This window comes from Marmota flaviventris, chromosome 7 (assembly GCF_047511675.1).
Source record: "Marmota flaviventris isolate mMarFla1 chromosome 7, mMarFla1.hap1, whole genome shotgun sequence".
NCBI classification, from domain to species: Eukaryota; Metazoa; Chordata; class Mammalia; order Rodentia; family Sciuridae; genus Marmota; species Marmota flaviventris.
In genome coordinates this window covers 40,886,558-40,901,645 of record NC_092504.1, presented here as the reverse complement: position 1 = coordinate 40,901,645, position 15,088 = coordinate 40,886,558, and the positions used below count along the sequence as shown (strand labels likewise).

At 33.0% G+C, this 15,088-nt stretch overlaps 2 protein-coding genes across 22 annotated transcripts in view; one reads left to right on the top strand and one right to left on the bottom strand.

The window, feature by feature from the left end:
- Positions 1 to 7,797, top strand: part of Lnx1 (ligand of numb-protein X 1) — a 166,805-nt gene extending 159,008 nt beyond the window's left edge. For all 6 annotated transcript variants that reach the window (XM_071614279.1, XM_071614280.1, XM_027938160.3 and 3 more), the window contains 2 exons: positions 7,118 to 7,276; positions 7,662 to 7,797. In XM_071614279.1, coding sequence (XP_071470380.1) covers positions 7,118 to 7,276; positions 7,662 to 7,797 — 295 coding nt within the window. The remainder of the gene's footprint in view (positions 1 to 7,117; positions 7,277 to 7,661) is intronic.
- Fip1l1 (factor interacting with PAPOLA and CPSF1) overlaps positions 6,143 to 15,088 on the bottom strand; it is a 71,996-nt gene continuing 63,050 nt past the window's right edge. For all 16 annotated transcript variants that reach the window (XM_027938181.3, XM_027938189.3, XM_027938219.3 and 13 more), the window contains 2 exons: positions 10,059 to 10,196; positions 6,143 to 9,369 (listed from right to left, as the gene is read on the bottom strand). In XM_027938181.3, coding sequence (XP_027793982.1) covers positions 9,222 to 9,369; positions 10,059 to 10,196 — 286 coding nt within the window. In that variant the 3' untranslated portion in view covers positions 6,143 to 9,221. The remainder of the gene's footprint in view (positions 9,370 to 10,058; positions 10,197 to 15,088) is intronic.

Below are 15,088 nucleotides of genomic sequence, written 5' to 3'. Positions count from 1 at the left end.
TATCTTCATGGTTGTTGCTTTGGAATTCAGTGTGTTTCCATGCATGTATTATGATCTCTAGTTGTATTTTATAAAGTAATAATGTCTATTACTAATCTGATTAACTTACTAAAGAACAATGTCGTTGGGCCCTGGCTCAATCTTTTAAATGATTAAAGCTCAGGTCTCACAACCAAAATTGATGTAATAGAAATACTTGCAAGGAAATGTCCAAAATATGTTTCAGAGGTCAAAACACATCACTGTAAAAATGCTGGCTTTAAAAGCATTTTCAAAACAGTGTGGTAGAAGACTGAGCATAGTCAGATTTGGGGATGGCTCGTGGTACATCTTTTCCTGGTTCCAAACATCATTGCTTCCCTGCTATGACCGTGAACTAGGTTTAACAGGACACCAGAACCTTCTGATTTGTGTGAGAAAGAATCCAGTTTTGCATACTCTATATAATCTGGAACAAAGTGAGTGCCAAGGGAACATGGAAACCAGAAAATAAACAAGGTAGAACCATCTGGAAGATGGTTTTTCTTAAAAAAAAAAAAAAAAAACAACTGAGCACATGCTGTGCCACTGAGCTACACCTCCAGCCCCCAAAATATTTTAATATGAAATACTGAATATAGATTGGCATACAATATTTGAATATAATTTTAAGAATAAGAGGCTATAATTTTTTATAATGAGAAAACCACTAGAAGAAAACTTAAGATAGCATTTCCAAGTTTAGCCCTGTTACAGATTATCTCAAACACAGGTTAATTCATCTTCCTGGTCTGTTTCTTCTTATAAGTTTTAGTTCACATTCTGTTTTCTCCTAAATGTAAAATGGTCCAGACTCTTCCTTCCTGGAATGCTCTGCCATGCTTCACCTACTTCTTGGGATTCAGGTGATGGACTAACTGGCATCTCTTTAGAGCCCTTTCTTAACTACCTAGACGATAGTAGGCAGCCGTCCAAATGCAATCAAACATTTGTAAGAATGGGGCACTAAGTAAACAGTTTGGAAAGATCACAGAAGGGGTCAGAATGGAATACTTGAAATGAGAATTTGGGGAGTAGTCATTACTGGCAATGATAAAAATAAGGATGAACAGATACTACAGTAAAATTTATCTAACAAAGAATTTTAAATTTTATCCTCCTGTTTAGGCAGAATCTTAGTCTAACATTTTTCCTTAAGAATAACTTTTTAAAGAAATGTGTAATATTTCTTAAGTATTTTACAGCTTCAAAAAATTATCTAGAGAAATTTTTAAAGAAATGCATAATATTTCTTAAGTATTTTACAGTTTCAAAAAATTATCTAGAGCAGTAGGTGAGACCAGTGCTTGATACACAAACTACATTATTGGTAAGAGCAGAAATTGAGGTCATTTGGAAATTTTTATAGCAACTTGACATGGCTAATTATTCTGGCATATGACCAGCAAACTCATCTTGAACTTGCTTGGTGAGTTAACTTGTGCAAGCATACTAGTTAGGCAAAGCAGGACCCCACCCTACCACCAACGGTAACTTTAATTTTTCAGTTGTTAACAAAATCTTTGAAAAAACCTGTGAGATGATAAGATTTTAATTTTGCAATCATTGAATTTTTAAAAATCAAACGTGTTTTAATATTATGAGCCAAATTAAGGAAGTAAATTTCCTAGTTGACTATAAATCATGTTTCACTGGACTTTTGTTAAGACAAGGCATAACTTTTCTGAAAACAAATGGTAAAAGTAATTTCAAATGATCTAAGTGATTTTTTTTTAAATAAAGGCAAAGTGCATATTACTTTTACTTATTTATGGAACTTTAATTTTGTACCTGAGGTTGTTAGAAATATGGTAAAACCACTTTACTTACAGAGGTATTGGCTGATGACGCAATGAAATAAATAAATGCCACTTATACACAAAATAAGTTCAAAACCAAAATAAATTTTGAAAGAAAAAGGTATTAGATTAAAAAGTCAAGAAGTAGCATTTTGAGTTACTAAGCTTAAATAAGTATAATATATTGTCAAGGAACTTGTGAAGACTAGCCGTATGCTTAGAAACATTGGGTGAATCTGTGGTCAAAGAAAAAGTACCATTTTCTGGGGGCTAAAAACCATTATAGAAAACCAACTTATAGAAGAATAAAGCCAGCAACATATTTTTCATTTTACTTATTTTATTATTTATGATTTTATTATTTATTTTATTTTATTTATTTTTCCAACATATTTTTCATTTTCATTGGTGCACAGGCATTATTATGCTGGTAAATCTTTTAGTAGGTGTAAACTTTAAACATAATTGTGATGTGAGAATTCTTTTTAAAATTCTTTGGCAATAAACATAACTAACTGAACCATATACCACCATCAAAAGTTTACTTTTGTCAGTGAACTGGATGTTTACATTTTAGGTAGAACTATGTTTTGCTGGTGCAAATGCTTTGATTGGCAAACTTTCTGAAGTCTTTACCCAGATTAAAGAACCTGCACCTGAATGAATGTACTTGATACAATGCTTCCTTTGAGAAACTCTGCTATGAGAAAAGATGTCAGCTGACCTGAACAATGTGTTCAGGGATATGGTAACAACCGAGAGCTCTGTAAAGGCTAATAATGCATTAGATTCTAACTTACTCTCTTTATTATGAAATAAGGAAACTAATCATAAAGAACAGTTATCACATTCTGAATAAGAGGGTTAGAAAGAAAAGTTCTTTCAAAAATATTTGGACCAGAGATTGAACCTTTATTTTTTTTCTGTAAGCTAGAAAGTCAGTCTAGTTCCACCTTTTAAAGATGTAAACTGGATAGCCAAACTTTATTATTTGCCAGGTTATCTTTGGTATTTTTACTGAGCTTAATATTTCCTGCAAGGAAGAAATTCAAGATGTTTTTCAATGGCCAGTAAGATCAAAGGGCAAATGAAAGTTAGAAGCTTAGAAGAATAGTTTCCATAAATTGTCATGATGTAATTTAACAGCAATTATCAATGAGGTGGTGAGGTAAGTTTTGATATTGCACATCTGCAAAATGTTATCGTCAAACATCTTACAGATTTGATAATTATAGATTTTTCAGAAAACTGATAAAAAGGAAATTCATGAATCTAAAATTCACATCATCTGAGAGATAAAACTAATTTTTTATTGTTATAACAACTATCATTGGATAAATTTTTAAATTTTTTTTGGTTGTAGTTGGACATAACTTTATTTTATTTATTCACTTACTTTTTATGTAGTGCTGAGGATCGCACCCAGCACCTCACATGTACTAGGCGAGCGCTCTACCGCAGAGCCCCAGCCCTCAGCCCTGTCAATGGATAAACCTTGAAGTTAAATTATCATCTGCTTTATCTTTTTTATTCAACTTTAAAATCCAAGCTTACTAAAATTGCTTTAGATTTTTTTCTTGTTCTCATGAACACATCTGAGGCTGGTTTTTCTAGTACAGTAGTAAAAATACAGTTCGAATATCCTTTATCCACTGCAAGTAGCACCATCCTTAAGACAACCTAGTAATAAGGTGATCTCATACTTAAAATGCTATATACATTTGTTCCAGGGGTGCACAAAGGCATTCAATATGGATACTATTTCTCTCATAACTTTTGGAAAGTAACTGAGTTAATAAAAAGTTGTAACAATGGTCATCTATATTAATCCTTTCTGTCCCACTGTCCAATATGTGGAACGCCCATAAAAACGTAAATATAGCACATAACAGAATGGGATTCTAATTAGAATAAGTTATACTCCATGTATGTAGTCGAAATACACTTGACTGTCATGTATGCCTAAAAAGAATAAAAATATAGCATATGACAATATAGTAATAATATTAACATATAAATTCTGGGTTATTTCCAACCTATTTTAGTGTACCTGTGTTTAATTTCATTCAGATTTGAAAACTTGAGAAATCATGGGTAAATCTCTGTTAAACACTTTAAGTGAACTATTGTTTTTGTAATTCATTCTGTTTTAGATTCACTGAAATACTTTTACATTGAAATATAATAAAAATGTGAGCTGGAAATAAAAATAAATAAACAAAAGGTGATCCTTCACCACTGGCTGAGACATAGCTGTTTCAGAAGCTGGGATAAACAAAGTTAATCAGTAATAGGAGGCTCTGTACTGTACACTCAAATTCATTGAGTTACTAGTAATGGTTACACGCAATTCAAGCTAAAAAGTTAAAACCTTTCTGAACAAACAGGGGTAGCAAAGTTAAAAGGCAACTGTTTTGTTAAAAGGCAAATACTGGTTATAGATTGAATTTCCTGCACTCAGGGCAAGCTCCAAATAAATATCCTTCATTCACTCACTGTCTTTCCAATCTCTGCTATTCTAACACCATGAATTACCCAGGCTCGTATTCTCAAGTGTCTTATTGAATAAATTGGCATATAGGACAATACAGAAAATTTAGAAAATAAAAATTTAGAAAAACCTTAGCTTCCTGAGTTTCCTGAGCCACTTGAGACTTCCCCATACTCAATTTATTCAATAGAGCTGAATTTATATTTGAGGTAATCATATTTTCTCACTGGGAAAAAATGACCGAAGTCCCTGTTATTCCTTATACTATGTCATGTCTTAACCCTAAATTTAGAGACTGAATTCAGAATAGGAAAAAAGCTCATATTTATATTCAGATGGTAAAGTTGCTTAATCCCAAAGACCACTGAATCAAAAACAGCTGCCAGGGGCTGGGGTTGTGGCTCAGTATAGAATACTTGCCTAGCACGTGTGAGGCACTGGTTTGATCCTCAGCACTGCATAAAAATAAAATAAAGGCATGCTGTTCAACTACAAAAAAGAAAAAGAAAAAATAAACAAACAACAAAAAAACCCAGCTACCAGTTTCTCCACTGGGAAGTAAAATAATGCAACCTAAGAAAACAATGCCCTTAAGTATCAACTAACCAGGGCCTGACTAGAAAGGACTTAATATACTGAGCTCTTGCTGCTACATACAACAAAGGTAAGTACTAGACAACACAAATGAAAACCCTGTAAACAAAACAAACTTATTAACCTGATACCTAGATGAATGAATGCTGCAAGAATCTCTGTGTTATTCACCAATATACTCCCAGTATCTAGAGAATGGCAATATCCAAATGTCAAACATCTGAAAAATGACCCAAGAAGACACCTGCTTTCGAAGGAGTCCAGAAAAATAAACACACTTGTGACTTAAAAAAGGTTGAAAATGTTAAGTTTTAGATGGTTGTTTATTTGTATGGAATAAAATATTCCTTAAGGGTCAAATAATTTCCAAGGAGATACTTAAAGAAAAAAAACCAACCAACCATAAGCAGCAGACAAAAGAATGAGAAACACTGCAGTTTCAAGTAGTGCTCTGTTTGTGTGTGCGTGTGTGTGTGTATTAAAGAATCACAACTAGGAAATGTTAAAACAGATAATAGTTCATGACTTTGGAAGAGAAATCACCCAAGCTTGTTTGGAATCAGATCTAAGTATTTGTTTTTCCTTCTATATGAATTATCCTTAAAATCTAAGTGTGCCTCAATTTCCATTCACTTCATGCCTGCACGCTTCTGAGCTTCCTTTCTCCCCAAAATTGCACACAACCACCCAGGTTGGTGTATAATGCTAGGGGTTTGGGGAACAGGTGATTACCTGCTTTGTACTGAGCATTGACCATTATGTAATATGTGTATCCAAAGTGGCTGGGGTTGTGGCTCAGTGGTACAGCACTTGCCTAATATGTGTGAGGCACTGGGTTCAATTCTCAGCACCATATAATAAAGGTTCACTGACAACTAAGAAAAATTTTTTTCTTTTAGATGTGTACCCAAAGACCACAGCTCTTATAGGATGAATTGGCTACTGATATCAAGGTTTACTATGAAACAGAGCAAATATTTTACAACAAAAAAGGCATCTTTCTCACTTAATGAAATTCACTCATACTTTTTGCTGTCATCTTGGTGAACAAAATCAATTACTGTAAATGTTGTAGGACAACGGATACAAATCAAAATTGGGTATGGTGTTGAATTTTAGCACATTTTAAAAGTATCCATCAAACCAATCCCAAAGCCTTTGAAAGTCAGCAACATCATGAAGTGTTAGGTTACATTGACAAGCAAGGTCAGTAGCACATGTAATGACCAACTTCATTAAATATTTTACAAGAGACTTTTTATTGGTGTCAAAAAACAGTTAATGAATATTTTAAGGTACAGTTTATAAACAAAACATTCATACCTTGATTTTTATCAAAATGAAAATGCTAATTTTCTGTCAGACCAGTTCTGGAACTACAGCTACACAAGGTGGACAGGGGGATTTCAGAATAAACTCTAGCTCCTGACACACCTGTCTCTATGGTAACTGGAACACAGTTTGCACCTGGCCTGAACATATGTGAACACTGATCTGATGAGCACTGAATAGCAAAAGATTCTCTTTAATTTCATTTTCTATTTTGAGGATTCTAGTCATTTACAGAAAAGATGTGGTCTTTCCTTCTCCCATTCCTTTGATAACTTCTAATTCAGTTTATGCCAGGTTGTTTTTCCTCCAATATGATTTATTCCTATAATCTTTAAATGTGCCTCAATTTCTATTCTTTTCATGCCTGCATGCTTCTGAGCTTAAATTAGTATCAACTAATATTTTTCAAAGACCAAGAAAATTGCAGAACTTCATTAATTAGTGTAAGTTTAAATTTTTCTCATTGATAATAATCATTTACTCAAAGGATCTTTGCCTTCATTAAAAATTTATATCCACAAGTACATAAAATTAAGATATTCACAGGAATGTTTCACTTTGGTTTATCAATAAGGATTCAGGCATACTCAACTAATGCATATTCAAACTTGTCAGAATTATGATTATCTTTCCCAGAAGACATAAAAACTGAACATAACACGTGATTTTTTTAAGGGTCTTCAGCTATGGAAAACAGAGAATCAATTACAAAGAGCTGGCTTAAGGTATGAAGGTGACTGGGCTATGAGAGAATTTGAATGGGACCTCTCCAGTGCTACTTGGCCTAAAAAAAATGCCAATAAAAAGAACGGGAGATGAAATCACAATTATTAACAGTTAAAACTTTTAACTGTGCAGATACACTGATTACATTCTATTTCAGGTACTTATATAACTGTAAAGATGTTGTATTACGAAGAAACACAGCTGGAAGCCTGGGCTTCTGCATTGTAGGAGGTTATGAAGAATACAATGGAAACAAACCTTTTTTTATCAAATCCATTGTTGAAGGAACACCAGCATACAATGATGGAAGAATTAGGTAATGACAACTACTTAACAAAAAACTTACATTCATATATTTTGTTTTCTACATGCAAAAGTAAGGACCCATTTGAAACAAAGTATGTAGGTACTGTACTTATTGTGGGGGGGGGGGTATAAGAAATTAAACATTGTGTAGCATTTAATTTCTAAGAAATTCAAAATTACACGCCCTCTTGGTCCCAGTACTGCAACTTCCTGTACTTTTAGCATCCCTTCTAACACAAGCTGAATGAATAGTGAGTTTGGAGAATTTGAGGGGGTGGGGGGATCCTCAACTAGAGTAATATGTAATTAAAATGAACAGATATAGCAAAAACTAGGACCAATAAAAACTTAAGCAATGGACTAAAATATTAATAATCTATCTTGTTTTGTTTTAGATGTGGTGATATTCTTCTTGCTGTCAATGGTAGAAGTACATCAGGCATGATACATGCTTGCTTGGCAAGGATGCTGAAAGAACTTAAAGGAAGAATTACCCTCACTATTGTTTCTTGGCCTGGCACTTTTTTATAAAATCAATGATGGGCTTCAGAAAAACAAAAATCACAAATAGGCTAAGTTGAAGCAATGTATTTATCAAGTTTTATATTTAAAGAATACATTGTAAAAATGTAAAAAAAAAAAAAAAAAAAATGACCTAATGAAAGCCAGTTACACCTCAGAGAATATTCTCAAAATAAAAACCACTATTAATAGTTTTTAATTCAGTGTGGAAGATTTATCATTACAACTTTAAGTTTATATTTTTACACTTGATTAAAAAGTCCAAATGAAATGGTTTATATGCCCCACTGAATTCAAATCAGTGATTTAAATAAAAAATCTGGTACATACTTAGTTTTAGAAAGAGTGTATATGGTGATTTTTAATTCAAAAGCCAGAGGATTTTTTTTTAAAAAATGCATTGCTCAGAAACATTTATTTCATCAACTGAGAAATAAAATATTTTTCAAAAATCATAGTTGTCTTTGTATTTGATTCTATTGTTTACTTCTATTATCATCCATTTAAAAAATCCCAGTAATTCTATCTTTGAAACACCAAGTTGTTACCACAATTTATAAATGCCTTCTAAAGTTATCCCTAAAATTCTGTTTCACTTTTGTTTTCTTAGTTTTAACAAGAAATGACTAATCTAAATCTCCTATCATGAAGTTTATTTTTATTCACAATATAGTTAGTAATGGTATTAAAAAATCCACATACTACTCTATCAATAAGCCTTGGAAAACACCTCAAGAAAGGTGAAACCGGCTTGACCCTGGCTCAGAGCTGGCCATGAGGCAATTCAACTTTGTGTCACAGTGACGAGTATCTATATGTGCCTGCTAAAAACTACACAGAGAAAAGTTACTTTACAGGTCACCCAAATGCTTTCTAGATTTCATTAATTTGGATATAAAAGTATCCGGTTCAGTTTTACCATGGACACAAATTTATAATGCTGAAAACTTGTTATAAAAAATTATAATATAAAAAAAGTGTACAAGTTCTTTAGTATGCTTAAGCAGGACTGCCATAGCAGTAATGTTAAAGACTCAGGGGGGCCTTTTAATGCCTTTGCAGTGCGACCTCTTATGAGACTGGTGATGCATTTACAAGAAGCCTGTGGCCAAAGTGGATCCTTGACCTCCATCAGGTACTTACTGTGTATGTGCATAAGCTAAAGAAAGCTCTTTAAATTCCCTGCTAAGTGACTCATTCACATTACTTTCTTGAATATAAAGTCATAGCTGTCTTTTATTTTTTTTAAATATTACAAGACAAAGATTTTTAACTTAACATGAAAAATTCACGTTTATTTTGGGAAAAAAGTTAAACTTTCCATACTAACAGAACAAGATTAAAGGTAAATTTCTTAAACATTATCCAGAAAAATAACTAGATTTATAGTTTCTATTTCTGGCACTCATATACACAAAAGGCGAAAAGTGTGCCTACTCCGCAGGTGCAGCTTCAGTGCTCTCCTGTTCGGGGGCAGGCTCACTGCCAGCTTCTTTTCCTTCTTTGCTTCTTTTAGACTTTTTGTGCTTATGTCTCCTGTGACTGTCTCCTTCTTCACTTTCGTGGCGACGTCTACTATTACTAAAGAAAAACAAGAGTGTTGTGTTTAAAAATGTTTAAAAACACAAGTAGTGACAAAAATCAACCCATTTAAAGTGAATTCATAATTCAGAACTAGGTTTAAGATAATTTAACCCCTTCTTTCCCTCTTAAACGCATTTTGCAAAGAAATCAGTTTTGATGAGACTTTCATGAAGATTACATTATAGGGGCATCTTCACTGGTAATATCCCAGATTCCCATTTACTTTATTCTGAAAGACTAAATAGAAATTGGCAACGGAAGCACTTTATCAAAACAGGAAGTACAATGCTATCAGGCTGATTTTCAGCAAACAATAGGTATTAAAATTTAATGATTTTTTTTCAACTATAAGCCCTAACTTTTTTCTCTAAAACAAACATTACTTTGATTAATAATACTTACTATTAAGAATTGTTTCATAAACGAAAATTCCCCCCCTTGGAATGAGATAATGTAATAAACCCAACTCTCTCATGATTATTTTTATTCCATGTAAATTATGGATTTTGTTTACTAAATGTAGTTGTGTTAAGATTTAAAAATCTTTGTTGAAGCTCATGAGGAAACAACTATTTCAACAGAATATCCTCAGTCTTCCAGTTAGGAACATGTACTCTACTGGATATTTGGAAATATCTGCTTTTACTTTTTGAAGTTTGTATCTTGGTTTCAAAGTAATTCCCTACCTGCGAGATGACTTGTGTCTGGTTTCCTCTTTCTCTCTGTGTCGTCTTTCTCTATGTCGTTCTTCTTTCTCTCGACTTGCCCTGTGACGCTCGTAGCCTCTTTCTGCATATTCCCTGTATCTGTATCGCTCTTCATCACTGCAACAGAAATGGAAACAAGTTTTCTTGACACTGGACTATTTATTCTTCATTACTGCATATTACAAAGGAAGAGACTCTGAAGTCCAACAGAAACCTGCATATTGGCATCTCACAGGGTAGGTGGGGAATAAGTATTTGTTGAACTGAGAGTCACAAATTAGTACTAGATCTAATGTAAGAATACAAAATATGATAATTACACATTATGTCTATTCTGTGCTGTCATAAATGTTATAACATAGATTTCATGTAATACTTTTGTATTTATTTTAAAAAATGGGAACTATTAACTCCTTTAAATTTTAATTAGCAAGTTTCTTTTTGCTCCATTTAGAATTAAAAGCATATTTGTATATATCAGATTTCTAATCAAAATTCCTACATTATCTGTAAAGTCCTGGACACACAGTAAGGATTCTAAAAATATATGGTTCACAATGCCTACAAGGTAGAAAGCAGATCTTAAATATTTGGCTTATCAATTATAGAAAATACATTCGACTAGCAGAGAGGTACAAATATGAAGAACAGAGACATCAAACCAACTTCTATAACACCCATAGAGAATACATGAAGACAGGACATACCTGCATTCTGGCATTCCCAATTATTTCATACTACAACTCTTAGGGGTGGGGGTTTGTTTGCACATGGCTAATAATGCTGAATTCATAAGTGTAAGCTACAGCTCTTCATTTTAAACAGAATTACATAAACTGGAAACTGGAACTGATGGCCAGAGTTAAAGAGTAGTTTTTCTTTTCCTTCCCAGATCTGTCACTCTTTTCATGTCTTTTAACTGACACTCCTCACTCGATCTTTCTCTTATCCTTCAAGTCTTCTTTTTTTAGGGAGTGGGGTGGGGAGGTTGACATAGAAATCATAACTTTCTACAACATAACATCAGTAAATTCTCTCACATTAAAAATTTATCTTTTTAAAACTTTTATTGGTTCTTTTTAGCTATACAAAACATTGGGATTGATTTTAACATAATTATAAAAGCACGGAATATAATTTGTTCTAATTCAGTCTCCAGTACTCCCCCTTTCCCTTTCTTTCTCCTTCCCTCTACTCTACTCCCCTTCCTGCTACTTACTTACACTGTTTTTAAAATTAGTATCTTGTGGATATATACAGAATGGTGAGGTTCACTGTGGTATATTCTTAGGAACATAGCAAAGTAAAGTAAGATTCATTCCACCATTCTTCTCTTATCCCATACCTCCTACCTCCCTTCAATCTCCTTCCTCTAGTCCACTAATCTAATAAATTTATCTTTTAGAACACTGTATCCAAGAGGTTTAGTTTGTAGAAATATGTTTAATACAAACTACTAATCTTCATGAAGCACTGCAATGTTCAAGAATCTTGGTGGGATATAATGAAATCAGGTCAAAGTATAAGCCATATAAAAGAACAAGCCATCTGTGTTCTCCCAGCAAAAGTAATGTTCCAATAATGCTATGTATGGTTTAATGCCAAATCACACTGCTACCAAATTATCTGTGACATATTAAATTTTCAAAGTGTTTAATAATAGAAAATGCACATTACATACATATGCATATGTATATACATATATGTATCTATTTTTTCCTAAGCATGCTTTATACTTGGAAGGCTGGAAACATGTCAACTAGAAGGCAACAAGCCATGACAGGCAGGGTAAAGAATATGGCAGAGTATACCCAGATCACATCCTGACTAGCAATTACTAAACGAGGGACCCAGGCTATAACTAAAACTCTCTAAACCTTGGTTTCCTCACCTGTAAAATTGGCAATAATCATTTTCAGGATTTTTGCACATTTGATAATAAAGTGCTTGGTATAAGAGTAGTCACTCAATAAATGGGAGTTTGGGGTGGATTTAATAGTTAATTTTTCAGAAGCAGAATATTTTTTATAAAGGTTACTGGCCCTGTAAGAATTGCTTATCTCTGAAGTAGAAAAACTAGCACCACAGCCAATGTATATAATAATTAAACCCTCTCAAAAAATGAAGTTGTCTTTGTAATGACTCCCAACTAGATTTACATAAAAATAATTAAGGTCAATTATCTCATAATTTGTCATTTGTATCCCTCTCTTTTCCCTCTTATCCTAAAACTAACTCTTGTTAGCTTTATAGCCTTTAGATTATGAAGACACAGCTCTATGACAGGAACGTAGGGGCATTGGTCCTATAGGTAAAATATGAAGACCCTCCTACTTTCATCCCTTTTCTGGTAAGTGGCTTCAACATAAACATTTCTCTGGGTCTGGAAATAATTAGAGCCATTTGAAACACTCTAGAATGACCAATCTTCTTTCTGGCCCACAATTAAGCTGCCTAAAAAACAGATGTCAAAACTGGCCTATAATTTTCAAAACAATGACCCTGTAATTTATAATGCAACACATACTACATACCACACTGCTTTTTAGATATTTCTGTCAGTCTTCAGAAACAAACGGCTTTTACTTAATATATTTCATGCGGCTTTTCTAGAGGGCAATTTTTTTCCTAGAATGATTTAGAATGTATAAAATTCCTTTGCCTTTTGCCTGTCTGGCCTTAAGCTTTTAGTTAAATTTAGGTAAACAATGACTCCTAATTCCCTACCTAATTTTAACTATTATTAACAGTGTGTGTAGACATATACATACATACACACACACACCTTTTTTTGCGGCGGGGGGGGGGGGGGGGGGGGGCGGGTGGGTTCTGGGGATTGAACTCAAGGGCACTGAGCCACATCAACAGCCCTATTTTATATTTTATTTTGAGATAGGGTCTCACTGAGTTGCTTAGCACCCTGCTTTTGTTGAGGCTGGCTTTGAACTCGAGATTTTCCTGTCTTAGCCTGCTAAGGGATTACAGGTGTGTGACACTGCGCCTGGCATTATTATTAACACTTTTTAAGTTTCAAAAAAAATTCAGTAACATCTGTGCATGTGCATATTTGAAATAAAATAATTTAGCCTCAAATCTTCAAAATACAGCATATTTATGCAAAGAAATATGAGTTATACCAAAGCAATTCATTTCAATCTTCTTTCATATTAAATTTTTGCACTAAGTTCCTTACTTTTGAATATGTATACTCTAGAGGTAAAAGTACTTTCTCAATTGCCTATAGATACTAACCACTTCTCTAGCAATCTCTTCTCTATCACCATCTTATCCTTTTAGAAAAGAAAGACGTTTCTTTCACCAATTTTACCATCATATAGTGGTCCAGTTTACAGAAACCACCAAGTACACTTTAAATTAACTCTTTTTAATTTAAAGTATCAACTTCAGTGAGAACTATTTTATTTAAGGAACCATAAAACTTCCATAGCGCTTTGGCTCTTCCTATCAATGCCAAATAGTACAAAATGGAGTATTTGGGCTTATGTCCTCCTGAGCTGTTCTAAATTCAGTAGTGAAGAAATTAAAAAAAAAAAAAAAAATCCGTATGGAGGATAGTCCCAGGAAAACAAAACAAAGCAGAAGCGAAGCAAAGCAAAACTAAGTGCTGGTACTCAGCATCTTATTTTGGGCTCTGTGACAACGGCATTCATCTTTGACAGTGAACACAGATTAACTCAATGTAGATTAACTCATTTATCTGAACAGAAAAATGAAGCCAGACTTTGTTCTGACAGAAATTGTGAACTGGTTGGCTGGACAGTGAGAAATATCTTTTTCCAATTAAGTTGCATTGTAGCTCTTTTCCGTAAGTGAAATGAGGAAAATTTGCAGTTCCAAGGTTTTCATGAAAATAAATCTTTAACACATATTACACTGTTTTCCTTTTTAACAATATTTTAGCAAATATGTACTAAAATTAGTAGTATTTTGGTCTTCCCAACCATTTCTAAGTTAAACAAGTTACACTGTCTTTAAATGAAAGACTAACAAATATAATTGGTAGTCTTTTAATAAATTTGCCACTTCTTACAAGAAACTGAGAAAGTGAAAGACTTTATTACTGACCATATGTATGGCACTGAACTGCAAGCCCTAGAAAAATAGGAGCCAAGTCCTAATCCTGGTACCTGTGAATGTGACCTTAGTTAGAAACAGGATATTTGCATAAATAATCAAGTTAAGATGAGATCACACTGAATTAGACTGCCCTAATATATGTAAACAAGGCTTCTTAGTGCTTACCTCTACATATTAAAAAAAAAAGCTAGTGACAGACCATTTAGTCATTAACAATAATAATATTCATTCATGAATACATATATTAACTGGGGATGAGGAAAAGTTCTTCCATCACATTTATGGGATATATTTCCATTACATTGTTTTTAGTATATTTATTTATAATAAGGAAAATAATAATTAAAATCAGGATAAATTTTTGAAAAACCATTTCAGATACCTAGGTCATGAAAAAAGCTGCTTTAAATATTTTAATTTACACACATATATTGCAGAAAAGATAGGATAATTAATTTAAAAATTTTTAAGACTAAACATTCTTTGGGAAAAGTGACACAAAAGTGAAAATTCAAGCATAAAAAAACAAGGTAAATTTCCAACTGTTAAAGAGAATCTATTCATTTTTTAAAAATGGATGATAGTGTTTGGCAAACCACAATATTTTTAATCCATGGGACACATTTAAAAGAGTGACACTTTTATTTTTAAATATTAACATTTATAATACACTGGAAGTTACAATGTACTGGAAGGTATATTTGTAATATACTGTCAACTATTTAAACTAAAATTTTAAATGGTTAAGATCCAAATTTGCAAGGAGGTATGAAATTCTTTTAAGGGATAAGTGACCAAATAAATTTGAAGACTTGCTCTAAGTAATGGGAAGCCTGTAAGCATGGAACAGATCCGATTTTAAATGGTTTATTAACTACTTTTCAAGCATCCTTTCTCCAAGTTAATTGGAA